This window comes from Varroa jacobsoni, unplaced genomic scaffold (assembly GCF_002532875.2).
Source record: "Varroa jacobsoni isolate VJ856 unplaced genomic scaffold, vjacob_1.0 contig01543, whole genome shotgun sequence".
Taxonomy (NCBI): domain Eukaryota; kingdom Metazoa; phylum Arthropoda; class Arachnida; order Mesostigmata; family Varroidae; genus Varroa; species Varroa jacobsoni.
This window is the reverse complement of record NW_019214652.1, coordinates 45,006-72,313: the sequence shown is the minus strand read 5'-3', so window position 1 is coordinate 72,313 and position 27,308 is coordinate 45,006. Positions and strand designations below refer to the sequence as shown.

Here is a 27,308-nt window from a genome sequence, read left to right as displayed (position 1 = left end):
CGGGCTTTTCTTCTAGTCAGCTTTCTTCAAACGTTATCAAATGTCTGATGATGGACGTTTAGTTGGATGGATGCCAAAGCCGCGCACATGTTAGTCCTGCCTCAGTTTCGCAACATCTCCGCCAACATTTTTCGTGGCAAATCGACTACTTTAGAGAATACTTTTCAGGTAGAAATTTTCCGGAAGGAAATGACAGAACCAGTTTAAGGCCGTTTCTCTCGACGACGCATCTTGACCATAAACAGTCATATATTTATCGGCCTGAGCACTATTTATGCCTCTGTTGTTATAATCTTAAAAAGTACAGCGAATTTTCGAAGGTGCTCCGCCTTGCGTTTGACTATATCTACAATTATATCTACTAGTGGCTTTTAAATCACATTAATGTTGTTTCAACATGCTTCAAATTAGCTGAGATATGTAACCTTGAAACCATCTAGCTGGAAAAAACTGTCAGAACATTTTCAACAATTAATATCTGTACCTCTACCGATTCGATAGAAAAGTAAAGTTACAGTGGGAAAAAATGGACAAAAAATTAAGCGCAGTTAGAGCAGCATCCGCATCAACAACGACAGCCTATTGCTTTCATAATATTAAGTCTTTCTATGCCCAATCCGTCAAAAGAAACACTGACCTCTTCGGAGCGATGGACACCCCGGCCAACTTTATTCTTGCGCCTGTTTCTGAAACCTAATCGAGCTCCTTTACTTTTCTGCTGCGGAGTCGCGGCCGCCTGCGACTGGTTAATTTTAGCATTTGCATAGGGTGATGTAGAATAGGGCGATGTGTCAGCGATTTCGAATGAACTTCCACCTATAATAAGTCGTGCAGCATCATTGGGAACAGTCACACAAGAGAGTCTATAATTAGGCCATGTTATTGCGCAATTGCTCATATCATGACACATCGCTGGTTACCTCCTATACATAATATAGTAATTAAATATATTCGAATTCCGACTGAGATTTGAGATACCCAATGAAAGATTGGCACGCCACGTATGTGTACCCGGCAAATCTTCCTACAGTTGTGCCTTACATCTAGTCACTTTTATGTAGAGTCTAGTAAGGCAGTAATGTTGCCAACGATCACGTTCCATATATCCCAGCGACATGGGTAGTAGACCACATAAGCTGCCACTGCATCTCAGGCCCGTCAATATCATATGATTACAAAATAACTACATGAAATCAACTCTTTGCATCTGAATTGAGCCGAATGCAACACACTTTTTCACTTTAAGCAAAACTGAAACGCCTCATCATTCATCTCTCTAGCTCGTTTCGTGTACCCAGCCTACGCCCACAAAGGATTAACTCGCCCAGCCTATCTATCTCCTGCACCCTCCTAATGCTGTCCGAACCCTATTTCCGCGTGTCCTACTTACCAAGTTTTTCTTCGTTGGCAGTGGTTGTATCGGAGAGGGACCCCTCTTCAGAGCCCTCCTTAGCCTCGGAGACCGACTGGGAGGAGGTGCGCGTGGACTCTTCAATGGACTCGGCCCTTCGGCCGACCGCATCCCTACGGTCGCCCCCGCGACCGGCGTCCCTTCCCCCAAGGCCGACATAGCTTTCCCGGCTTTCCCGAGTCATTGTCATCGACATCGAGGAGGACTCATTAGACGAACCTCGGCCAGACGAGGACAACGGGTGGACAGGTCCGCCCTGGCTCTTCTGGAGCGTGAACTCCGAGAGAGTCCGCGAAGTCTGCTGACTAGCGCGTTGGCCCGAGCTCTGCCGCCGGTCCGAGGGGCCACGATGCAGCGCCTCCGACTGGGTGGTAGAGCTCAGCTTCGATATCACAGAGCTTGTTTCAGAACCATCGGACTCCAGGCCACGGTCCGAATAGTACGCCGACTGACTTCGGTCCCGCTCTGAGCGGTCCCGGCCATCGTCGTGGAGCCGTGTCGATCCGTGTTGGTAGTGCTGATGATGATGGATCGGCGGGTCGCTAGATCTGGGGTCTCTTTCCCTCTCTCGTTCCCGCTCCCGTTGAGGAGAATCCCCATAGAAGGGGGCATGCGAGTGGGACAGGCTCTGTCTATGGTGGTGGTGGTGCTGCTGCTGTTGCTGATGCTGCTGCGAATACTGGTCGGCTGCAGTTGCCGAACCCATGGACCCTCGTGATTGATGCTGCTGCTGCTGTGAATGGTGTGACGACTGCTGTATGTGCTGCTCTCTGTTGCTGGTCCTATCGAAGCTGCCGCGATGCTGATCGTACGGTTGTTCACTCTCTGCAAGTCGACTAATGCTGGCGCTGCTGTCTCGATGATGCTGATCCCGATTACTGCTTACGTGGTCCCGGCTGTCTCGTTCCTCTCGGCCTGATTCCAGGCCCCGCTGGTACGACGATGAGTGTCTGGAGGCAACGGATTCGTGTATGATTGAGCCTTCTCGTTCGCGTCCATCGCCTCGCTCCTGCTGGAACGACGCGCGGTGTTGTAGCGATCCGCGACTTCCGCTCTCGATGCCGCGCCCGTCGCGATGCAGGTCTCGGCCGCCGCACGGGTCGCGACCAGGATCGCGGTTACGATCGAGTTCGCGTTCGCGAAGCTCCCTTTCCCGCAGGGTATCTCGGTGTTCCCGGTGCTCATGTAGAGGCTCTCGTTGAAGTGACGAGACGCTAGACTCGCGTTGGTGCTGCTGCTGGTGATGATGTTCCGAGTGCTGTTGCTGTGAATGGCCGTGAGGAAGGTCGCGCATGTCCCGCGGGTCTCGTCGATACGGGTCTGCCCGTTGTTGGCGAACATGCGGCTGCTCCCAGCGATCAAGCGAAGACTCACGGTGCCGATCTCTATCCGGCCTGCCTCGCTGGCTGATCTGGTCCCCGTAGTGGTCCATGCGATCTCTTTCTCTCTCTGAGTAGTAGGAGGAGCTCTGCACTCCTAACTCGGAGTCGGATGCGTATACTGGGCTTGGTCCTGTAATAACGGTTTAAGAGGGGCATCCAAAGACCCGTTAATGATGCCAATCGATGATAGTAAAGGTGACAATTGGAAGCGATGACAATAACAACGGTGGCGTGGTGTAACAAGACGAAATGAGGGACGCGATGCGGATTGGTGATAGGCATAATACAAATAATAGCATATAACGTGTTAATTTCATGGACGGATAGGCACCAGTATTAGAAGGGCCGCTAAAATAGCTATCGCCATCTGCGTTGTGCAGTCAAACGTTGGCAGAATAGCAGCAGCTGCAACAGCCGCAGGTACAAAGAGAGGCAGCTTGGAGAGGTGGAGAGAGAGAGGTGGAACACAACCATAAGGCCAAAATTACTATTCGTACCTTGCGCTTTGTCCGTATGATGTTAGCCTTATGTGCAATTCTGAATGCCGTTCAGTAGTTACGAGTGAAGCCAGTGCATTTATTTCCATGGCAAACACCAGAATATGTGAGGCAAGAAATGTACTACAACAAGATTACACATTACTATCGTGATCTCTGATGTGTTTTCGTTGGCGAACTTTAGTTACCCAGAAAATAATTTACAATCATTTTTCGTTGTTTATTTCGATCGGCTATGAACTAGATGGGAAGGAAAGACGATATAATCCTGTGGAAGATACAATTCACAGACGACTTTTAAAGGTCAACCATTTGAGACGAGTGATCACCATTCTCTCCACGGTTGAAAAAAAGGCCTAAAAACAGCCGTCGATACAACCTTATAGTTGGAGGAGGAAGTCCGATTCATAAAAAAAACAGAGTAATATAGGCCAAAGTGCAATATTATGCCCATATTTCACGGATTTACTAACCCAGAGAGTCTAGTGTTTCCTGCCTTTTGCTCAGCGATACTTAAAGTACTCCTTAGTAAAGTATCACTTAAAATACTGACGATTTTACAGCCAACCATACCCGATCTGTGCACGTCATAGTTTAATTATTCGATAACGCTAAATATGTGCACGTAAAGCTGCTTAGGAATCTGGCAGTACCGCTTGTCAAGTGAGGTATCGCACCGGTGCATATTATGAAGTATGACTTCACCCGCAAATGTTAAAAACTTGAATGAACTTTCTAGATCTGGAGAAACTGTATGATATACTGCATGTATCTGAAAAACTGCCTGGGCGATGTACTCAAAGAGGTTAAATTAGTTTGCCGCAGGGTGCGGTAACGACGCGGGTAAACATGTTTGTTCTTTATGAAGTCAGACAAGATCTCAGATCAGTCCAGTAGTAGACATGGATCCGGGAAAAGTGGCGTCGTTCTCATTAGTATCCATTAATCAAATCTTTCTGCGCTATTTATCTAACTTGCACTATTTCTATGGCAATTGTCAACTGCAGCGTGTCGAACCCATTCAGCCGCTCATAAATGTTATTCAAACAATCGCGTTACTTAGTCGATCAATAAGTCCGACTTTATCCACGTATTCAGGCCAGCTCAACTACGAAAGACAAACTCACGAGCAGCGTTGCAGACGGCTACAATCCTCAAAAACGTACTTGTTTTTTTTTGGGGAAAAATCCTATGTACAAACAAAAATATAATTTCACAGCAGTGTTTCGCCGTTGTTGGACATTTGTTTTTCCGCTAAAGGGAAAACTGTAGAATGTTTTCACAACGACGCTGCAATAAAGCGCCAGAAACGCAGGCCTATAAAGGGTATAAGGAATACTATTAAAACAGAAGGCGAGAGGTAAAAAAGAAGCCTTAAAAGTACTGACAAAGAGAACCAGGCACCGAAGAACATAAATAAAGTGAGAAACAGTTAACTAGCAGGAAGACATCTGGTGCATACGGGCAAAATATGGCCGAAAGATTCATACTTAGGGAGACACCGTGCATATAATGTGCGTCACGGAGAACACATGCATTTACTGATAATCGCGCAATTTATTCCACTCATTTTCAAGAGGTGAGCGATCCAATAAAGATTTTACGTGAATGGCCAAAAAATTAAAACGATCGTAGAAGTACATCCGAAAAATAGGAGTAAAGTAAATGGTAGAAATCGCGCACAGTCGTGTTAGACGTGGACCAAAAGTACGCTCTGAACCTCGGTTAGGGGCACAGGGGTCATTTGGGGGTCAAAAGAAAACTTTAAAACCGGTATTCCCGACATAGCATCTCCCTGAGAATCGACGAAGGATATCTTTTTGCCATATTCGGGTGTGTCTTATTAATCAATGCAAAATCGTCAAGTTACAATATTGCTTGACGAGCTACAGTTTTTTACAAAATAAATTTATCGACTTGTTTAGGGATGACCGCTTACCAAAAGTGAATCTACTTAACCACGAAGGATCATTAAACCTAAGTGATTTTCAAGTGGAAAACATAAATAAGAGCAATTTTAACCAATATCGTGTCTTTACCATCGTCCAGTTAGCATTTCCCACCATATAGTCAAACATACGACGCCATCCTATTTCCAATTTTGACTGTCGTCGGTCACCTAAATTTTCTCTTTTTGAAAATTCATGTGGACAACGATAACAATAAAAAGTATTAACAATAACAATAATATTGAAATTTTCTCTCTGTTCCTGCGAGGATTTTAGTAGGCCATCTTACAAAACCACCACGCACCTACGCGTGAGGCCCGCCGCATGCGAGCCTTGATCTGTCGCGCACGTTCCTCGAGGTCGAGTGTGCTCTGATCTCCGCGCTGTAGCGGCACGTATCGGCCTCGATCCGAGGGGCCGCCGAACGACTGGCCCCTAGAAGGAACGGGAGGCAACTGCCTCTTTTGGCCAATGAGCGTCTCGTGTGACAGCGAATAAGTTGGAGAGTTTGATCTGCAGTGTGTGACCGACGACGACAGAATCGTCAAGGTACCCGTATAAAAGAGTAGCAGGAACGTCGAGCAGACATGGAAGTCAAACGGATCTATTAGTTGCAAGTGGATAAAAAATTATATTGTGGATAGTAATATATTATTATTATTTTTATTACCCAGCCTGAATCAGAGACAGCATGCAATACATTACATGGAGAAAATTGTCTAAGCAGATCATTGTCATTAATATGGCATAGTAATGGCAAATCGCCTAAAAATGTCTCGAGTCCTTCTGGTGGCTTATATGTACTCACTAATTATCTATTAGTCTAGATTAAGTACTAAGAAACCTCGACAAAGCTGGCAGAAAAAAAATATCATGATAATCCTTGTCCCGCTATGTATGAAGGAATTCTGCACTCCTGTTAGATAGGCTTTCATTTCATCGGATACGGCTCATAATAAGTACGGTGCTAGCTATAAGGTATACTATTTTAATCTATTGGACAGTGGCGATTTCCACGTAGCATGATGATTGATGCGCCAGCTTTGCTATGAAAGCCAGTAAATAGCCGGGCAAAATGGAAGATTACGGACCGAAATGTTCTCGGAGGCGATAGTGATCTTAGGGATAAATTCGAGCCTCCTGTAGAAAGCTGAAGTGAATCACTTTGATGCTGATATTCATCTTCTTCTAATGAGCAACCTGCAATAATGATGATGGCCAACAAAAACACCAGTAAGAACCATACCAGGTTAGAGTCTGGCATGACTATAATTAGGGAGTACTTTTAATAACAAATTCGATACTTAAATAAAATACTTGAATACAAATATTAATTTATACCACCTGATTGGTTGTTAATAACGAAAAATATAGGAAACATTTATATCCAGTTTTTCTTGTTTACAAAAGGCAAGCTCTCCACGATGTGCAATAACAAAAAACCAGGACTGCTTCAATGCAAGTCGGCTATGCTTTCTGTACGTGTTGAGATAAAATGGGTTTACATGGTACCAAATCCCAAATTTACTCTAACTGCATCGCCAGCTTTCTATTTGTTTTTCTATCTTAACTGCACAGACCTTCCAGTTAAACAGTACACTTAATCTACTATGCGACGCGTGCGTGCAGTGTTAATAAGGAACCGTGCACATTCGTATACTTGGCGCACAAGCCCACCTCGTAATAAAACGGAAGCTTTAGTGTTGTGGTGATGTTTGCTGCTACTGCTGCCAGGGTGATGCTGCTGCTGTAATAGTTGTTGGCCACTCTGCTGAAATCCGGCACCCCCGTGATGCGATGGAAGATGGCCACCGTGAGGCCCGATAGATTCTGCGGCGTGCAAAAACGACGTGTCCCCACGATGGCCGAGTAGGCCGGGTCGACCGAATGAAGGCCTCCGCCGCGAGAACCCACCCTGACCCGACTGAAGATTGAGCGTGTCAAGACTTCCGACCCTCTGTCTGTGTCTACCGGATGAATCCAGGTACATCGAAGGCTGCTGGCATTCAAACTCGTCCAGGGAAGCGGCCTCCCACTCGCTCAGTTCCTCCCCCTCCGAATACCTGCAGCAAACGTCAAATAGTCAAATAATAATAACAACAATAATAACAAAATGACAATAATGTAAGTAAGGTATGTTGGCTGAAACACAACATCGAACATGTCAATGGCGATGCTTACAATATGGCACGCTTTGATAGACATCTTGCACTTGGGTGTAATAATACGTTTATGTATTCGTTTTAAGCGATCTGATGCCGATGGAAATTACAATGTATCTATAGAAAATAAGTATAGGAACAGTTGTTCAGAGAGTGGATAGAAGCATAGCACTCTGTTGAAAAGTCCGATTAAACTCGTACGGCGTTCAAACTTACCACCTTGCGGAAGGGGAGGTCATGAGTCTTCTTGTGGTGAGCATAGCCGAACTAGACCGGGGAGTCGCGCGCAGGGCTGACGCAGACGACGTATGCCCGCTAACACTGCCCCCCAACGTGACACTTCCCACGCCGCCGCTTACCGTGCCGTTATATCTACTCGACTCCTGCGGTTTGACAATAACAAAACAATCCAAAGTTATGTAACTTCGCACGGCTGAATTGTTTTCATTCATTAGAATATCGGTTATAATATTGGTATACAATATATAATAAAATAATATCGGGTTTTAATGATTTTAAATCGGTAAAAAATTTTATTTGTTCGATATATGGAAGACAAACAACAAAAGAGTGCTTAGTAATTTAAACCCGGCCAGCTCACCTGTATATGCATAGTTTTTTAACTACATAACCCTCGCTTAATTATAAGTTTATGCCTCTCCCAACTTTCACCCGTATGTACCCGTTTGCCCTACCTTTTGTATATTTGCTTGCTCAAGTTAGCCGGATTCACCGGATAACGACTGTTGTTGCTACTCACCATTGATAAAAGATACCAGTCTCCATCTTCGTTGATATCGTCTTGGAAGGGAATGTTGATATTGGCCAAATCGATTACGGCTTCACCAAGAAAATCATTGGCGCCGTATCGGTCATAGTCCCAGACGGTTACCTCGAGCGCTCTCTGCATCAGGTCGGACCGACGCAACGGCGAATAGACAAACGTCTGGTTCCAGTAGGGTTCGTTCGAGTCGGCAATTGTCTTTGTTCGCCGCTTCGACTTTTCACTCCTGTCAGGCAGGAGGAAGAGTTTGGCGTAAGGATTTCGGGGTTCGGCAAGGTTCATCGAGGAAGGGCTACCCGAATGTCCGGTAGCCACCAGGCGCGGAGGCAGATCCGCCGCACCGACGACAGTCACAACCAATTGCAGCTGGGCTGCGTCGTACCAGAGCTTGATCTGGATCCGGCCCGCGAGTACCTCGTGGCCAAGAGAAGCCAGCGAAGTGATCGATCGTCGACGGGACGCACTGACGACGTCACCGGCCATACCGCTGAGGGAGCTGATACCGTCACCTACGCCCATGGCACTGCCACCTACTGAACTTGGCGGCAGATACGTTGTTGAGCAGGTCTTGCGCAAAAAATCGGCTCTCTTACCAGTCGCATTCGCCTGGCTGGCCGATAGAGCGGCTGAAGAATGCCGACGTACCTCCTTGCGGAGGTCTTCAGCATCTTCCCCATCAACTAACGGTCGACTGACGATCAACTCGACTTGCAGGTCCTGGCTGGAAGCCAGTATAATCTCGAAGACCTCCTCGTATGTTTTGTTCTTCAGTGAACGCCCATTCCATTCAAGCACTTGATCTCCGGGTTTCAGGTGACCAACCACATCGGCGATGCTGCCCTTTTTGACTCGTTCGATTATCGCTCCGAGCTGCTTCTTGTTGCTACGGCTATTACGAAGAATCTTGCCGCCTACTACCTTTAAACCTAACATTTGAGCTGCGTTATCTGTTTGACTTCCAAGGCCCGATGGCAGTTTCTTCAATATCATATGACCTACGGAATGCGGAAAGCAGAACCAAGCTTAGAAATACACCATGAATGGCATGATGAGGAAAATGATCGAAGCAAAACAAATAGATCAGCGGCGATGTATATATAGTACTAAAAGTGACGTAAATCTAAGAAACCTGGACAGTTTCTTGACCCATGCTGTGTATTTCTCGGTTTACGTAATATCATTCAATGAGCGCCTTTTATTCCTTACAAATACGGTTTTCAAACAAATACATATTTAACTTACAACAATTTCTAGTATTTTTTTTGTTTTTTATAAACCTTTCACGTACCGATGAGAATTTCAGGATTCGTCGTCGAAGGCTTCCAGGAGACGGGATTGGCTAAGAACTTCTTGATCTTGGCATCCAACATTTCTTCGCGCCTATAGTCACAGTCAAGATCTTCGATGCTTCCACACGAGGAGCAGTCCGAGTGCAACTCTTCATCGGACGAACTTCGACTGCGAGGTCCAGCCGATGTTCGTATTCCTGTAAACATATTGCACGCACGAACAAAGGCGCATCCTATTAGAAATAAACCTTATGACAAACTATGAAAAACCAATTTCTTTTTACAAGTTCCATCAGAGGACAACGAGCCGAACGAAAATCGGCAAAATTGGAAGCGACAAAACGACGGAACTACAAGGGACTATATAGGATTCATTCCGGGTTTATTCAGCAGATTGCATTGTTGTAGAACGATTGACAAGTCTACTAAAGCTATTATATTGTAAGGTGCATTTACCTGAATCTTCGGACCCATATCATGTCACCGTTTTATAATATTTAATTTCAGGATTTGTAGGTTCCGCATAGGATATTTTGTAGAACATTGTCGGAGGAAGGGGCTTCGTTTGATTTAGCAGATAGAAATCGACCATGTCTAATTGATTCAATAATCAGTAATCTTTCCAATTCTAATTCCTTTATACTCCTAATTAATGTCCTTTATACGGTCGTCTTCACAAATCTCATGTTCCCCCACGTATAGGTTTTATATGTTTGAGCATTCTGCTTTTGTTACCCAATTACATTCGGAATAAAATCGAAAGAGAGTCAAACTTTTTAACGCGTTATATTATGATGCCGCAGTTCCTAAGAATCGGCACTTCGTACAACAACGAACTAACAATACCCATCTTGTGGGTTCGTTGTTAAATTCATTTAGAAAGTGGTACAAAGAGACAAATAAACATAAACGGACAGCGCCAGGTTTTTTATTCCAAACCGGACACTGGGTCACGTGTCAAGCAGGGACACTTGTACCAAAAACCAGCAAATGGCCTGAACGATTCAAATTTGGCGCGCTGTCACGTGATTTAGGTAAACTAGGTCAGATAGAATAGCGAACTAATTGCACGGAAGTATCTCGAACACTAAGTGTGTTGCTTAATTTGTGATAGAAGGGGCAGCTACAACAATGCATAATGAAAAACTAAATAAACTGAGAAAGAGACAAAATTCGTTGAATAAGAAGAAAAGAGGTTGACTGATTCAGTGACGGAGTGAAGGGGCAACCAGGGCAGAGGTAACCGGCATTTCCCATTACTAAGCCTTAGGGAACATCTAATGGGAGTACACTCTACCTGCTGTCATGCCAGATGTGGACGACCTCTTCTTCTTCTTTCCAAGCTTTCTACTATGTCTCCTACGGTGCTGATGGGTATGGGGCTCAGCGTGGGACTGGTCTGAACTCAAAGAGTCGTTCCTCAGCATACCGCCCCTCGTGCGCGCATTCGTCACGGCCAACTGGTTCCCGAGACTGCCAGTACCAGGTACAGCCATCCCTCCAGCCGTTGCACCGGGGTTCGTCAAATTCGGGTGCGAGCCGAGCACCGCCGGGAACGTTGGATCGAGGATTCCAGCCGACCCCATCCCCCCCGGAATGCCTATTTGGGAAACGGTTGCACCCATTGGCCCACATGGGCCGGCCGGGTTGTAACCGACCGAACTGGCCTGTATCTGCATATGTTGCTGCTGCTGCTGCTGCTGTTGCTGTGGTTGACCCTTGCCTGCTTCCGCGCGACAATCCGAATCAGGCAAAGGTCAGATAAAGGCCAAGCGAAGGTGTCGCGATCATCGGCGATAAACCGGAGGCAGCGAACGATGGTCGGCAGAGCAACGCGTATTCATTCATTATCCCGCGTTCGTGAATGAGAACAGATGCATAGATGAAGATGGCGATAGGTTCAGTGCGTGCGTCGCCGGGTCCGAGAAAATTAGCGATATATGTTTCGGCAAGTTAGGTTCAGTTTAGGTCGGGTCAAGTCAGGCGATCGTCGCAACGAAGGTCGAAGTAGACAATGCCCGCATATAGGTACGCGACGCGATGAATAAAGAACGGTGGAGCGACGCACGGACGGACAGACAGAGAGAGAGAGAGAGAGAGATAAAAAAAAACAGCAATATAGATTTGCACACAACAGAGAATGGAAAATGGAGATAGAAAGTGTGAGAAAATAAAAGCGAAAGACTGGAAGTCGATAAGAGGCAACGGGAGAACGCGCGTCAGCAACAGGCGAAGACGCGGCAGGACAAAGCCTATCTAGTTATGTTAAACATTTATGTTGTATTGGTCTGTGGCCAGGCACTATATTATAATAAATTATTTCAAGTTATACTGTTAATGAATGCCTAAGAGAGGTGGACACTCGCTAAAATAGATCAGAAGAAGCTAAAATACCATAACGAATGAATGTTCGATTAAAACCGTTATTACGATTAATAGCGTTTGTTGATGTTTGAGTATTGAAAGCAGTACAGCTTTTAATCTTCGTATGGCCACGAGATATAATTTTAATAAATGTACATATGTAAGGGGATTTTGGTATTCCAGATTACTGAGACAAGCTATCAGATCGGTTCTCCTATAGTACATCAGCACCACACTGAAGTATAACTTTTTTAAAACGATATCTACGGTAGAGTACAAGATTTAAAACAATATTTACAATACGTTCATTGATACATTCGCCTTTGATGTCAAGAAAACAGTCATTCTGTACTCCGAACACTTTCACCTACGAATATACTGAGGCTTTATTATACGTGATGTACTTGTTTGCACAGCTGAATTTAAATAATCTGATTCAGGCAGAGATTAAAGCCTTCTCTTGTCCTCAAAAAGAACACCGCCACAGATAGTTACAATATCACGATTTTCAGTGCTCGTGCAAGCGGTCATACTACTGGCTTACACTGCAGTCATTTATTTATGCTGCAATTATACTGCAACGATTTATTTCCCAGGATCGATACCACATACTATACTAACGATATTAAAAACAGGACATTTCGTAAGTTAACTTGTACTAATAGCCATTTTGTAGACGAAACAGGTTACGTTATTGATTTCGAGATGTTCCTACGGCGCTGAAGCGTCAGCATAATTTCGAATATATTCTATATACAAGATGGAAATCTAAAATGAGGACTTTTCTCCTACTTTGTCCGTTACACTGTATCTAAGCAAAATGAGTATTTCAAAAAGAACTGTTGTTGCCGACGGTAACTGTTTGTCTTGTATCATTACCACCTACAGCTTCAGTTCTAAACCTAAATCACCTACAAGTTAGAATTTTCAAGATATTCGTTCACTAACTCACGTAATTTCCTAGTAGTAATCGTACGTCACACCATACTGAGAGATGTATATTTAAAGTTTCACTTAAATACGCCATACACGGAAAGTTCCAGCGGGGTTAGGTTTTGTGCTGACGGCAAGCCAAGGGTTCGAAAAAATGCAAGGGGATTCGAAACAGCTAAGATGCTTGAACGGTGCAAAAATTCTTGAAGCCGTTTACCATTGCAGCTTATATGGACAATGTATTATTAACAAATCGTGCTCTTTTTCTTTGAAACAATCGTTAGCTTCAATGTCAAACATAGGGTGTATTAAAAACTGGCAATAATGTAGGCTGTCGATTTCAGGTGAAACAGGAAATCGTCTAGCGCGTATGAGAGCTGACTTCGACTCCAATTTTGTTTATCATGATGAATTTACTGGTTTATTGTAGAAGAGAAAGGTGGCTCTCGTCTGGTACCGGGAGTAGCGTATTAATGCATGTTGTTTTTCAAGCACATCACCCTGTATCTCATGCTACAGTTCGCAGTTCTGAAGCGGCTACGGATTATCGCCATTCCTCTTGTGACTGTTCATGTGGCTGTGAAGCCTTCGCTCACCTCTGTCCACTTTTGTGGTCCTATCTAATCTAATAGTACGTTAAACGATTCGCGTGCATTAAGCGTGCCTTTTAATCATTATCAATAAACGGCAAAGAAGACAGCCAAGAAGCAAAGTGCGCTTAGCTACGATACGATAGCTAACACAAGGAGGTATCGCGTTTTTTTGATCCGTCTATTAGTACGCGAACGTACAGAGAGCATAAGAGGGCCTGTGTGCCGCTTACGATCTGGTTAACGCGAACAAACTTACCGAAAGGCCGAGAAAACAAGGTTTGAAAAGAATTGGACAGATTGGCGGTGGAATTTTTCAAGAGGGGCACTCCGAAGCCGCCTGATTGTTGCCCAGCCTGCGAGAGGTTTTGATGAGACTGGGCCTGTGTTACTTGTTGTGTTTGCTGCGCGTATGCTTGCTGGTAGTAGTGTCCACCTTGTTCGGCGTTACCTGTCGTGGAGACCGTGAAATGCAGGCAAGTTACCTAAGTGATTCGGAAAGGGCTATATATGTGACAGCTGTGAACGGAGTATAGCATTCAGCGTAGCCTAGAGTAGACAAGGAAAAGAATCATAAGGTTTTAGCGAATAGTATATGAAATCGCTAAGGAGTGCTTTCGTGATAATAGGGTGACGACCCAGCTCTGAAGTGGGTATCAGAGGGTAGCCTTTGTCTAGGATTTCTCTGTAGACATAAAGCTATTACGTGCTTTTGTAAGTATGATTTGAGCAAAACGGCCTATTGTATCGAACAGAATCTCGGTAAGGCGTTCATGGAAACGAAGTATTCTTGGCCGAAACAGTAAGAACAATATCGGGAACGTTTGCGTCCTTATGTTGAAGGCCTGAATTGAACATACTGAGTTTTACTGCTTCCACCAATTGTGAAATACCGTCAGAGGAATAAAAACCTGCTAATTACTACGGGTCCCAATATTGTTCAGGTATAGTAGCTAGAGCTAAACATTTGCTCTGAGTACATGCACGTTTTTAAGATTTCCGTATTTTGAGTGTCTCGAAAAAATATCAAGACCTGCGAGACACCCTCGTCGCAAGTTCGAATTATCTAAGAGGAGATTATTACTCCTAAACTATATAACACCGTTTTGTGGAAAAAGTCGAAAAGACGTGAATATACTAGATTTACGTAAAACTGAATCGTTTTTGACATTCTACTATTTATTTTCATTTGAAAATAGATAAATCAAAAACGACCAGAATAAGAAGCCTTAAAGCTACCTACCTGCTGATAATTGCCTTCTGAACTCGCCTCGCCGACTTTGTGCTGAGTACCCGAATGAACCTGGGATCTGTATCTGGTTTTGTATTGGCTGCATCTGATTCATTATCATTAAATTCTGTTGCTGATACGGATCGTACTCATTGAAACTGTTTCCCATTCTACCCCGCCACAATCCACCCATTCCACCGGCGGTGGTGGCCATACCTGAAAAAATTAATGGGTAACTGCTGAAATAGATTGAGCTTGAACATGTACGATAAAAGGACAAAAAAAAAATAGCGGAGAAGAATGAGATACTAATGGGGTCAAATGTATTCCATATCTATCAAGTAAGCATTCCTATTTATTCTGGCTGATATATATATAAGTGTCTGTTTTGCCCCGCCCTATATATATATATATATATATATATATATATATATTAGAGGACTGGCCAAAAAGCCATTGATAGTTGGAGAGTCTCTATGTCTGTTAATGTGAAATTCGGCATTTTATGTGGTAGTAGTTAGCGCATCTGTTGGCACGTTAGCAGATGTACAATGCATGATCTCCAACTGTCAGGTGACTTCCATCAAACTAGCAAAAACACATACCTACATACATGCAGTATTTGTTATGTCAGCTGCATGCGACGTCATTATCTTTATGAGTGTTTTTATAAGAAAATATAATATCTTAAGAAAAAAATAAATAAACGAAGATAATTCTTGTGGATTTCGCGTAACTATTATAGATATTTTTGAGTAAAGCTTGTTTTAGCCGTCATTCTCTGTTGAGGGCGGGGGGGGGGTAACGCCGCCGACTACATGATCATCGGCGACACCATCCCTTAATTAACCCACCCCGCCGCTTGTTTCCCCTTGCCATCCACCCAACGACCACGTCAACAGAAACACGTCAGTCTTTCGTCGGTTTCGTGCGACCGCCTGGCTCTGCCTCGCTGACAGAGTTCGTGGTTTGGCGACACCACCCTGACCACCCGGGGATGGGGGGGGGGGGGGCAGATAGGATAAAGCAGTAGTAGCAGCGGTTCGGAACGCCCAGCCGACGTCACTGTTTCTACTTCCGATGTTGGCGCTGCTGTTGGGGGCCAAACATCTCGGAACAAAAAACCAGCTTCAGAGAGCCCCAGGCTTCGTTCCAAAAGCTTGTCCTCCGCCCGGTGGCTGGTCAAGTCGGTCGCCAAGAGCAATACACAAAAGGGAGGTCAGCGGGTTAGTAGTCGCCACCACTCCAGAGGTAGCGTCAGTGCGATGCCTCTCGGAGCAACGCGATGAGGCCATTCATGGCCGGTCTGTAGGGCCGGCCACCGTTTCCGGAGCAACTGATGTAAGTAAAGGAGAGAACGGCATAGGGGCTAAAAGATTAGAATGAGTAGTGGTAATCGGGAGGTTTTGTTACTAGTATTGCAGCGACACCGTCAAAGAGGACTTATCCAACAGAGACGACCCCCCAGCCGTGGAGCAGTACAACCTTTATCTGACGCACGTTTAGAGGATCGTAGGTTGAGTGGTTAAAAGCCTGCTATTCTCGGTCTCGCTCGTAGCGACAAGAATCGCGACGAATTCCTGGAGGTGCGTGCTTCACTAGGGGCACCGCAGATGAAGAGAGATGAGAAACCCATGGCCAAGAGCAAGAGGCAGACGGACGCTCAGGACAAACAATTCAACCTGGTTGACCCTGGATGACGATGCTTTCTCTCTTATTCTTTTGCTGGCTACCGCACGGTGCTATTTGGGCGGGGCTGTTCACCATCACCGGGAAGAGGTCAGAACATGCAGGATACACTCCCCAGGTTGGTCGCGTGCCTCGCCGCTTCGTTGGGTCCTTGTACCACGTTGCCTCACTTTATTTCTTTTCGTAACCGGGGCTCTTCATGCCGTGCCCCCACGGAGCCGGTCGTCCACGGAATGAGACGTCCGTTTCGTAGCGATGAGGTGGCCATCTCAAGACTGAGATCATCGTATTCTTCTGTAGTAGAACACACACACGCACACGTATTTTCGAAAAACAAATTACCTGACAAAGCAGCAGGAATCGCCTGCTGTTGCCTTTTTTGGGAACGAGGGTACTGGAGTAGTGAGCCACCGTCTATGACTCCTATCACGAAGTAGTAGACGCAGTACCTGCCCGGCTTTTCGGCCCAACGAATAGGCAACCCATGGTGCCAGCTAACGCTAGGCTCCAGGCTTTTCCCACACACACACATATTAGCCTTAATGATCTAGAGGTTCATATGGGTATTTTACTAAAAATGAGCTTATACTTCTATATGATCGTTGGTATCATCTAAAGAAGGCAAACCAAGCAACTGTAACGTTATACAGTGGGTTTTGCTCTTGAGTTGAGGAAATCCGTAAAGTTGGTCCATCGCAATTAATAGCTAGTATCGAGCGTTAGCTGATTCTAATGGCTGAAATTAATGTTTCGACTACGACACGGTTTCTTCCACCACGAAATAAACTGTGCGTTTGCTTTTGTTCTTATCTTGCCTTTTTCAAGGAGCCACCACCCTCGAACTATTGAAATACTATGGAGATAGCTAAAGCGAGATATGGCTAATTATTAGTAGCTAATCTAACCGCAGTGTTTAAGGAGAGTGATGACTTAGCTATTATCTCGATGCACTAGCACTTACTTGCAGCATTTCCAGCCATCCCTGAACCCATAGTGGGCCCCGACGATGGAATCTCTACGGAGCGCGCCCGTTGCAGTATCGATATAGACATGGGTTGGTTTGCCTGGCCAGAAAGTTGGCCCTGTAGACCGATCGATCCCGGACTTGCCATCTGGCCACCGGCCATCTGGGGATTCATCGAACTCATCGGGTTCATGGCGCTAAGCGGTTGACTGATCCACTGGCCTGTCTTGATGAGTAGCTCTTGCTTTTTTCGGCATAGAATACACACCCAGATGACCTTGTTTGAACGTAGGCTCACCTTACCCCCACAGCGGGCGCAACAACGTACCTTTAGAAAAAAACATTAAAACATGCGAAATGTTCGATGAGAGAAATCGCTAGAAAAATAAAGGCAATCACTAAAATGAGTACAGGCATATTCATGAGAATTACCAAAGTTTGACGACAACGTCGTTTTGCTTTTATCTGAAATGAGATACAATGAAAATAACTGAAAAGTATAATAAAGCTCAAGTTTTCTTGATTGTGCGGTTTGCCATTCTGTGCTAATTATCAACCGCAAGGTACCCTTTGTAGATTTATGGCCCGCTAGTAGAAATACATAATGTTGAAAAGTAACAGTCAGCGCATGATAAAAATTAAATTAAATTTTGTGGTACACATACATTTTCGAAAAATGAGACAATCTAATAACGGAGACTATCTCATTTTTAACACGTTTGCGTAAATGACGTAAGTCTTTACTTTCTATTGATACTTTAAACTGATTTGAACACTTATCCGAGTTTAAGAAACACACCTGCGGCGAGGAAGTTGATCAAGCGTTAGAAAGTGTTGTATTTCATATACAATTTTTTTTATCTTACTTTTTCTTCTTTAAAAATAATTGACATTGATAGGATAACGCAACTTCGACGCGGCACTTTTGGTTCCATATCCGTTCCCGATGTCAGCCTGCAATAATTCTTCGATGTTCGCTCCATATCCGAACGAGGTGCTTACAATGAGCAGAACTTCCCTTCGTCACCATATTTAGCGTATTACATCTCAACACAACGAAAGTGCTGCCGCGTTCTACTTTCCCAAATCAGACAGACCCACTCTTACCGCAAATTACTGCGTCCAAATTGGGATGAAGAACCGGGCCTTACCATTCTTCTAGCACGCTGGCAAGCTCAGCACAGCGAGAATGTACACGACGCTTCCGTGCCCGAGCGCCATTATTCAGCTAATAGTAAATTGAGTAACATTCTTCACCTCCCTTCAATCCCCGACCCCTAGCCTCCTTGGGGTTTAGTATGGTTGGGCCCCTCGCTCCAAGAAGACAGAAGACGAGTGCGGCGCCTTGCAGAGTCTATCGGCCGCTATGAACTGGCGGCCTCGATGCGCCACAACCAACTCGAGGAAGCGCTGGAGTGCTGATCCTCCAGTTGAAGCCGATGGAAAGTATGCAGTGAGCTTTTCTCCGTCTTCTGCTTTTAGCGATCCACTAGCCTGTCCCATTCTTTCTCTTTCTGTGGTAAATTGTCTACCTGGTATATGAAATTTGGGGGTCGACTAAGCCGATCTTGCCCCCCTAATCTGTCTCTCCTTTTCTGGCTTTTTGTTTTTCTTTCTTTTTCTTTTTTTTTTTTTTCTATAGAGCCCCTTTCTTCTTTCCTTCTGTGCCTGCTATTTCAAAAAAGCCGCCAAACTAAGGGGGACAAAAAGTTAATTGTCAAGTGATCGCTCATCTAAACCAATCGCTCCACCCGAAGAGTTACGAGTACTGACCCATAGGGCAAGAAGAAAACGAGGGAGTTCAGAGAAGGCTGTGGTGAAACAATGTCTGACAGACAGCCTGGCCTGACACAGCTAGTCGTTCTGCAGGCCAACGAAAAGAACCGGTTTAAGGGATTCTGTCGGAGCGCCCAATACTCCCAACTGTCGTCTGCTCGCTCGTGCCGCATTTGTGTTTACTTCATACTCATGAATAAGGGTGAATTTCTTTCCTTTTCATGTTCTTTCCGACTTGCTCCTGATTTCTGTTTCTGTTATGCGATTAGTGTGTACGTAACATCCGTTTTTGCTGTTAATTCATCTGTTCGCATTTGACATTTACTAATGGTAAAAAAGATATACGTCATTGGAAAGTTACTTATTTTACATTGTTTTATGCCCTTGATTTGTTCAAATTCTAATGCTTTACTCTGAAATCGGACTCGAAAATCGATGTATGTAAAGTGACCAAAAAACATTCAACACCGTTTCAATTTCACATCTATAGATAGTCAAAAGCTGCAAATACAATCCAAGATGTGGATTGAAAATCCTATAACTAAGCGATGTAAACTGCCTAAAAGTTTTTTCTCCTAAAAATTAGCTTAAAGCGATCGATTCGACGAGTTGAAAGGGCCGACTGTGTTGTTTAGGTCGAGGACGCCATGTTTAAGCGTAGCAAGCCACTTTTAAGTAACACTGCTACCTGTAGTTGTGAGTTGTTTAAGTAGTTTTTTGACGTGAAGTGAAAATAAATTTAAAAAAAAAAATACTGAAGAGCCTGTTTTTTCTTCCACAAGACACGCTTATTTCAGAAAAATAGATTTAAGGCAAAATTTTGCGATCTAATCAGGCTACAGGAGAATGAGAAGAAAGAGCTTAGCGGTCAATAGTACATAACGGTCAGCGAATGACATATGGAAAACGGGGAGACAAAAACGGCCACTACTACGTATTAATTTAGCGTTTGTTACTGCCTAATTAATTGAACGCCAGGTGCTGCATGCATTGGCCGGCCTTACTGTTGAGACTCCCTCTCACGGACAGCTTCTATGCACCCTTTACGACAGCTACCGAGACGGCTAACCTAAGAGTAAGATTATAAATCTTATTTCAAAAAGACATTAACCTGCGTTTCGTTCGACATCGAGTTCTAAACTACGACCACATCCCCTCGTGGTGATAGTGGCGTCAGCAAGGGCAGTAGCAGCGTCGGCACTCTATGCACTTGGGTTTATTTCTAACCCTTAAGTTGCTGTCCAAGGATGCTGTGATAGTGGCCTACATTTTGATCCAACCGGTCGAGATGATTTAAAGAGTGAGGTTTGGCCATGACCTGCTTATCCATATCTTTGATTCCAAAGGAAAACGGCGCAGTCAAGTTGCTGTAGCCATAGTCATCGTTGCTGGCACCGCGTGAATCGAACCGCGTGCCAGTTTTCGCTGTAATCTGTAAGAGCGTGCCCGCCGTTTTAGATGGCAGTGACTACCCTTCGCCATGCATCGCTCTCTCTATGCTTAACCCCCATCCCGTCCTTTCCCAGGGCCTCAATCTTGTCCTCTCAGCCTGCCGGTTGCCCTCAGCCATGGGGCTCTCTTCATCCTCTGAGCGAAGCAGGCGACTTGGTGATATAAGAAAGCAGAAGGACGCTGATTCTTTCGCTGACATTCGGGAGGGGTCATCCCCGGAGGCCAAACGGAGAAGGTAGTGGAACTGAGCACAAAAGTCAGAAAGGGAGGGTCCTTCTTCGTCACGGTGGTCCACGTCAACAATTGCCCCTATCACTAGGATCACCACAAGCAGCCGAAAAGCCGCGTCGTCAACTACTCGACCGTCCCATGCCTTCGAATTCTATTGCCGGCTGCTCCAGCGGCAACCATACTCATGCAACCACTCGAACGATGAGTAGGAAAAGGGAAAGGGTATTACGACGTAGACGAGAGGAATCCAACTACTAACGGCTTTAGCATTTTACATAGAAGGGCTGATGCGGAGGCGGTGGTGTTGCCTCGTGTCGGTTGTGTTGAGCCAGTGACCAATTGAGTCAGCTGGGAGGGTTAAAGGAAACGATTGTTGCTTTCCCCTAACTGGTCCGCTGGCTGGCTGCCTGCTCGCCTGGATGATTGCCTAGTCCCCAGACTCGACCTACCTAGTTATAGCATTAGTAGAACTAGGCTCTTCATAAAGGCCCCTTACAGAAATTCCCTTCACGATAAGGGCAAAACAGATCGCTCTTTCTCTCTGCCGTCTACGCACCGGCAACCGCATCATGGTAAATTTCTTCGTTGGGATTGCTGTTCGGGATCTACGAGTAAGGAGATTGTGGGAGGCCCTGACCTCAGATTTTGAACACTTGCTAAACGAAAGTTTGCAGGCAAGACCTGCAGGGTTCAGTGGCCGGTAAGATTTACAGATTTCATGGTGACGAGTCCCTCACTAGGCTCGAGTCTGAGACGAGTAAATGGGACCTACTTGACCGACCACTTTGGGCATAGCTCATCTCCAACCACAACATCTACACAGTACCGTTGTCGGCCTCTGTTGTCGGCTACCCCGACATCAGAAGTCGGCAAAAAAGGCCTTACGCGAACAAAATTAGGAATAAGGGGGACAGCATTTGAGCAAGAGGACGAAAGAAAAAATTGAGAGGAAGTTAACTAGGGGAAACCGGCTTGAAAACGGGGTACAGGTTGAGGCAGGAAGCTTACGAGGTCGAAACATTGAATAAGGGGTTCTTTCAGTTTTCCTGCCTCGTTTTAGTTACATAGAAGGCACGGTCGACTGGAATGGAGCTCTTGATGCCGCCACCGTCCGGCTTTCTGTCAGTGCTTGTCTCGCTCTGAAGATCTTTATCGAAAATCCTTCATCAGTGTGGAGACCTCGCAGATAGATCTGAACTCACGCTTTTTCCTTTTTTAATACCATCTTACTAACTCTACTCCGTTTTGAATCTAGAACAAACGAGGACCTGTTTTTGACTCAGAGATAGAGAGATAAGAGAGGAAAAAATAAGAAGAATTTAGTGTGATTGCTCGCCATTAACTTGAACTGCGGGCATGCATGCAACATCGCGCTGTCTGCTCATAGGCATAGCTATAGAACCCTGGTAGCCTTGTATCATATTTAGCTTAAAATTGGCTATTGTTGCGGGTATATCTTTGTGTAAAATCTATTGCTTCAGCCAGTTGAAAGGTGGGTGCTTTTGATCAAGATAACTTGAATATAAAATAATTGGATACGACTACCGCAGTAATAGACAACTAATAGCCATGACGTCTTAATGAGTACTATTGTAAATACGATCTCCTGGCAGGAAGTATTGGGGGGAAGTAAATCGGCGTTTTCAGCTACTTACGTTGCAGTAGTTGCAGATATGTCCGACCCCATCGGCGAACTTCGTTTTGAGGCAGAGTTGACATGTCGCTGGGGGCGCCGTCGGCCCGCCCGGCGTCGGTCCCATTCCTGGTACTTCAGCACCGCCCTGGAGGCCCGGTATGGCGCCCCCCTGCTGCTGTGGCTGTTGCTGATGGTGAAGCATCTGCTGCTGTTGTTGATGCAGATGCTGCTGTTGCTGTTGATTTTGCTGGTTCCCTCCCCCCAGCAGCATTCCCAGTGGGTTGCGCGCATTTTGTCCAATTTTCGTCACTAAATTGCTTTCTAATTGCTTGACTTCGTCGGTTTTTCGCCTAGATAATTGTAAACAGTGGAAAAGAACCCCATAAAAACTAGTAAAGCCAATAAGCATCGAGACCTCGGTTTGGGCCGCTCAGAGTTCGCCAGTCTAACTAACACGAGCTATGCCTCCGTGAAGTGAGTAAAACTATTAACTTAAGACCATGCTTTAGAATAGCGACGTAATCTCCTTAAGTTACATATGTATCACCTTTTGAGTTTGATGATCCATCTAGCTTTTGAAAATTTATTAGCCTAATAATGAAAGAAGAGTATATACTAATCTATAAGAGGACAGTAGAAACAGTAGGTTAATGACTTAAAAATACGCAACTTAAAGGAAAGATCGACTTTTAGCTTAGCTATTTATTAGCGAAACAGATGCTTTTACAACTGCCAAACCATTCTTTCCTAAACGTCAATTTAATAGCAACCAACCAATGGGACACTTATTTAATGTCGATGTATCAACAGTTTGTGATGAACGTTTATTTGACATCTGCAATGGGGTGATACACGAATACATAGCCCATCAACTATGAAAAAAATGGGTCCATGTCCGAAACGCTATCAAACTGTCAGCTACTGATTCTAATACATTCATTAAACTTACTAAACCAATCAAATGACATCAGTAAACTCCGCAAACATGCGGTCTTAATAAAGTAAGATTAAAGTTTGTCTGTTGTAAAGATCGATTCTATTGGGCCTGTGAATTGAGCATCTGGCAGAGCTTTTTTTCTAGGTGGAATCAATTGTGGGCGTAAGGTAGTTGAATCGCAGGCAAAATAATTTAATTACATCCAAAATTTGTGAGTCGGATCAAAATGTTTGCACTTACTATCACATTTTAAGTTCATTTACTTATTTATATTCTCTAAAATATATATAATGTATACTTTCGAGCTATTAACTTAGTTAGTACTAAAATAATTCTTGAAATTCAGAGGGAAATGCCTCTACGGACGTAATAACAGATTTTTTTCATGTTAAAAACTCTTTACCTTAAGAGGTCCCTAACTTATTTCAATTAATCAAGTTGTTGTTGTGTCTAAATATGAGAAACGGATAAATCGGCAAACTTTTCTTATTTTGTTTTTCAGCATGCCAACAATTCACCTACTTATCCAACCAAACCGCTTTCATGGATAGCATATCCTGTTAATTATCCTAATTTCCTACACAAATTGTACAACTCAGTTTCATATGTATGATAGATAACTCTTGTTTGCTATGAAACGTCATCTTTTACAGCAGTAGCAGTGGTAGCTATAGCAGCTATCGTCGATACGAGTGCATGCTACAAAGTACTAATGGAAAGATGTTGCCGAAAACTCGAATTCAAGTATGACCTGCTTTTCAGCTGGCATTTTCTACTAGGTCAAGCACATTCTATTTCCATTCTCCGTGCACGGCGCCATTCACTTGGAGATACTATATGTCCCGTAAAAATCCCGTAGTCAGTTAGCGTGTCAGTGCGTCTTGTTCCTTTTTTACCACCACTATGAAAGAAATTCGCAAGTCATTCGTTCACGCGAAAACGCCGTTCAGCCTAGCAAGCCATCAGAGTTCGCGCGTTGCATAATCAGAGGGGGCTTCGTAGAAAACCCTCTGCGGAGCCCTGGCAAGCTCAATTGGGCCTGCTTACCCCAGTCGGGTAGGCAGGAAGCGCGCGCAGATTCGCTAAGCTTGTGCCGGAAAGAATGTATGCTCTCTTATGCGTTTAGGCAGGCCGAATTGCCAAGCACATGTCTTTCGCGGTCTTTCCATTGGGGGCACTAGCATTGGACTAGCTTACAGAGTGGCTCGCTTTGCCATGGAACGACTGGCTGATTGGGCGCTCTTGGTGATTTGTTATTGAACCGCAGTCTGCTACAGTTTTCATGCTTCTCTTGGCTTTACTAAAAAAGAGTCCACATCACGGAGAACGTTGCGGCTCTTTGCCGACAGACACGGCCGAACGGGCAGACTCATTATTGGAGCTACTGCCCTCGCCATTAACTGTAGCATAGTAAGATGGCTGTGAGCCTTCACTACAACAGCCGCTGCAAGTTCTGGTCCCTATGAACGCGCTGCTGGCAACTCGCCAAGAGATTTTGCTAAGACACGTGAGGTGGTTCACGGTAGCCGTTAACATGGAGGCCAAGGGGGTAATATTAGAGGGACAGAAAAACTGGACCCGCATCGATTTAAAGATGACCACCGATAAAGTGCTTTTCATCCATTTCACAGTCTTGACATGTCCCTCTTAAGTGTATTACGTCTTTCACATAGGGATTACTTGGCGAGAGACCGCTCGGCGCCTGATGACAGCCGAGGATGGTTCGGATCAGCATCAAGCGTCAGTCTCGTCAACGCTTATTATAGCGCTCTGTAGTATGTAATAAATAAAACCTATCTTCTTGAATTAGGAGATAGTATATATATATATATATATATATATCGTAATAAAGACCCTAATGGGCAACTAAGATGTCTCTCCGAGGATGGTAATATAATGTGATCTTGTTGAAAGCATTTACAAAGAAAAATAGGCAATTGATAAGTGGAGCAAACGCGGACCAATGAGGTAACACGATTTTCAAGATGCGAAGACTTAATCATTTCATTGTGCTTGGGCTCAGAAAGATGAAAATCTCCTGATGTCCATACAAATCCTCGTAATAGCCGCGTCATTCCAATAGTAACTAGAAAAAAGAGAAATATACTACATGTACTAGAATGTACTTTTTGTTTACCGAAGGACAATGCAGCGTCTATTAAAATCTATCCAATATTTTCCTGATTATTGCTTCAAGGCAAGTAAACACTGCGGCCGAAATGAGGTTCAGAACGTTTCACCACCAGTATTTAAGGGGCGTTTGTTATAGTACTTCCAAGTAAAAACAACTCGCACCGTTTAAAAATACAGAACCCCGCTCTAAGCCTACCCGTTTTCTCACGCTGGGTGACTTTGGTTCTCTCAGATCAAAATGCCGTCATTCGGTCTCTTCGCGGACGTCGCGGGAACCAAAAATGGTCCAGGGATATCTTCGTGTTTCGATGAGTTCGGCCAAATGATCTTCTCTCCAACCCACAATTACTTACCCATGGCCTATTGTAAATACGGAACCCTGACCCATAAATGAACACTGGTGTTGCTATAACAGCTGAGTCGTAGGAAAACATAGCTTGCTCCTTCGCATGGGCGCCTTCGAGGCGTTTCTGGTCCTTCCGAGAACGCCGGGAATAAGCTATAGACAACCAGTTATGCTGAAATTTTTGACGGGTATTTGTTGTAGAGACCGCTAAAAAGGTTCGAACTGCGCTAATTGGTTTGAAAATGACATGGAAACTGAATGATATGTGAAACGACATGTGAGCTGAATGCTAGCTCTGAGCCGTAAACGAAGTATACGCAATTAGAAAAACCACGACCCAACGATCACGTTTGCCTGATCTTCTAGCTTGCTATGATTATACCTCGTAGAGAGATAATTATTTTGACATTTAATAAAAAATAATATACTCTCAGTACGACTGAGTCATATCTGATATTGTGTTCGTCTGCGTGGTACTAGTTCTTTTGTTAATTCAGAACCATCTCTGAACCATTATCCTCCACTAGATAGTGCTACGTATAACGCGATCTATCTCTAGACGCTTACAGTAACATGATCAAAATACACTTGACGATTAAACCCAATCGTAAGACTAGTTTGACCGCTTGACTTGTTTAATATATTCACTCTTTAAACATAGCCATAGAACAAGCCATGCGTCATTACCATCATATCATACCTGTCTCGGCTAAGTTCATCATTGCTCCCAACGTTCTGTGCGTTACGTTGATTTTTTCAGAAAAATTTATGGACCAGTCACGGCCCACACGAACATACGCCTATGGTAGATTTTTTGATAATTGGCTAATACGACGCCACCAAGGCCGCACTCGCCAGTAGAAGAAGACAGTAAATGGGGTTGTAAACGCCGTCCGTAAACGGTTGTCGCTGAAAACACCGAGACCGGATCGATCGAACATGGCTGCGATAGGCCAATAGGACCGGCAGGTCGCCGTCGCCACTAAACTTGTGCCGACTGTGTTTGATGCAATATTCACCAAATCAACAAACGGTGCCCAAGAATCCATCGATCCTGAACTACTTTTTAGAAAATGCCTTAGTGAGAGAGAAGGAAATAAATCTGCTCTAGCCGACTATGGCGCCCTATTTTTTGAAAAGGCAATTATGGAATCACAGTTTAGGCTCTGCTTCATTCTTAGCGCCACCTCAACGGGTCCCAGAACAAAAAAGGGGGGGGGGGGGGCAAGAAACTCTTGAGGATTCGAACATCGTTTTCACAGAATTGACAGTAATGACCTTCATTTGGAGAGGCTGATTTGCTCGCTTGTTCGACGAGCTGTTGTTGCGGTAAGTTGTCGACGTCACCTTATTTCTGCTTTATTGATCCGTGTGTGGTATCCGCGTGTGGTAAGCATATGTAACCATTGGACATTCCCAGAAATCATAGTGTACCCCGAAACGATTGTGGAATTTCATTTCGAATCTGGCTAGATGGCTTGTATATAAAATTGAGTGGAAAAAGTGGGACGATAGGTGAAAAGACGTTTGGGTTTAACAACTTTGGAATGGT

At 44.6% G+C, this 27,308-nt stretch overlaps 1 protein-coding gene across 3 annotated transcripts in view; it reads right to left on the bottom strand.

Moving 5' to 3' along the window:
* The window catches only part of Rim (Rab3 interacting molecule), a 41,392-nt gene that overhangs the window by 6,574 nt on the left and 7,510 nt on the right, over positions 1 to 27,308 (bottom strand). The window contains exons 2-14 of one of the 3 annotated variants that reach the window (XM_022853247.2): positions 22,360 to 22,690; positions 17,243 to 17,573; positions 14,605 to 14,808; positions 13,621 to 13,812; positions 10,772 to 11,200; positions 9,474 to 9,671; positions 8,162 to 9,180; positions 7,618 to 7,784; positions 6,917 to 7,302; positions 6,331 to 6,439; positions 5,544 to 5,752; positions 1,391 to 2,923; positions 638 to 816 (exon numbers count right to left, since the gene is read on the bottom strand). In XM_022853247.2, coding sequence (XP_022708982.1) covers positions 638 to 816; positions 1,391 to 2,923; positions 5,544 to 5,752; positions 6,331 to 6,439; positions 6,917 to 7,302; positions 7,618 to 7,784; positions 8,162 to 9,180; positions 9,474 to 9,671; positions 10,772 to 11,200; positions 13,621 to 13,812; positions 14,605 to 14,808; positions 17,243 to 17,573; positions 22,360 to 22,690 — 5,287 coding nt within the window. The remainder of the gene's footprint in view (positions 1 to 637; positions 817 to 1,390; positions 2,924 to 5,543; positions 5,753 to 6,330; positions 6,440 to 6,916; positions 7,303 to 7,617; positions 7,785 to 8,161; positions 9,181 to 9,473; positions 9,672 to 10,771; positions 11,201 to 13,620; positions 13,813 to 14,604; positions 14,809 to 17,242; positions 17,574 to 22,359; positions 22,691 to 27,308) is intronic. The other 2 variants (XM_022853248.2, XM_022853249.2) reach the window with 2 other exon arrangements.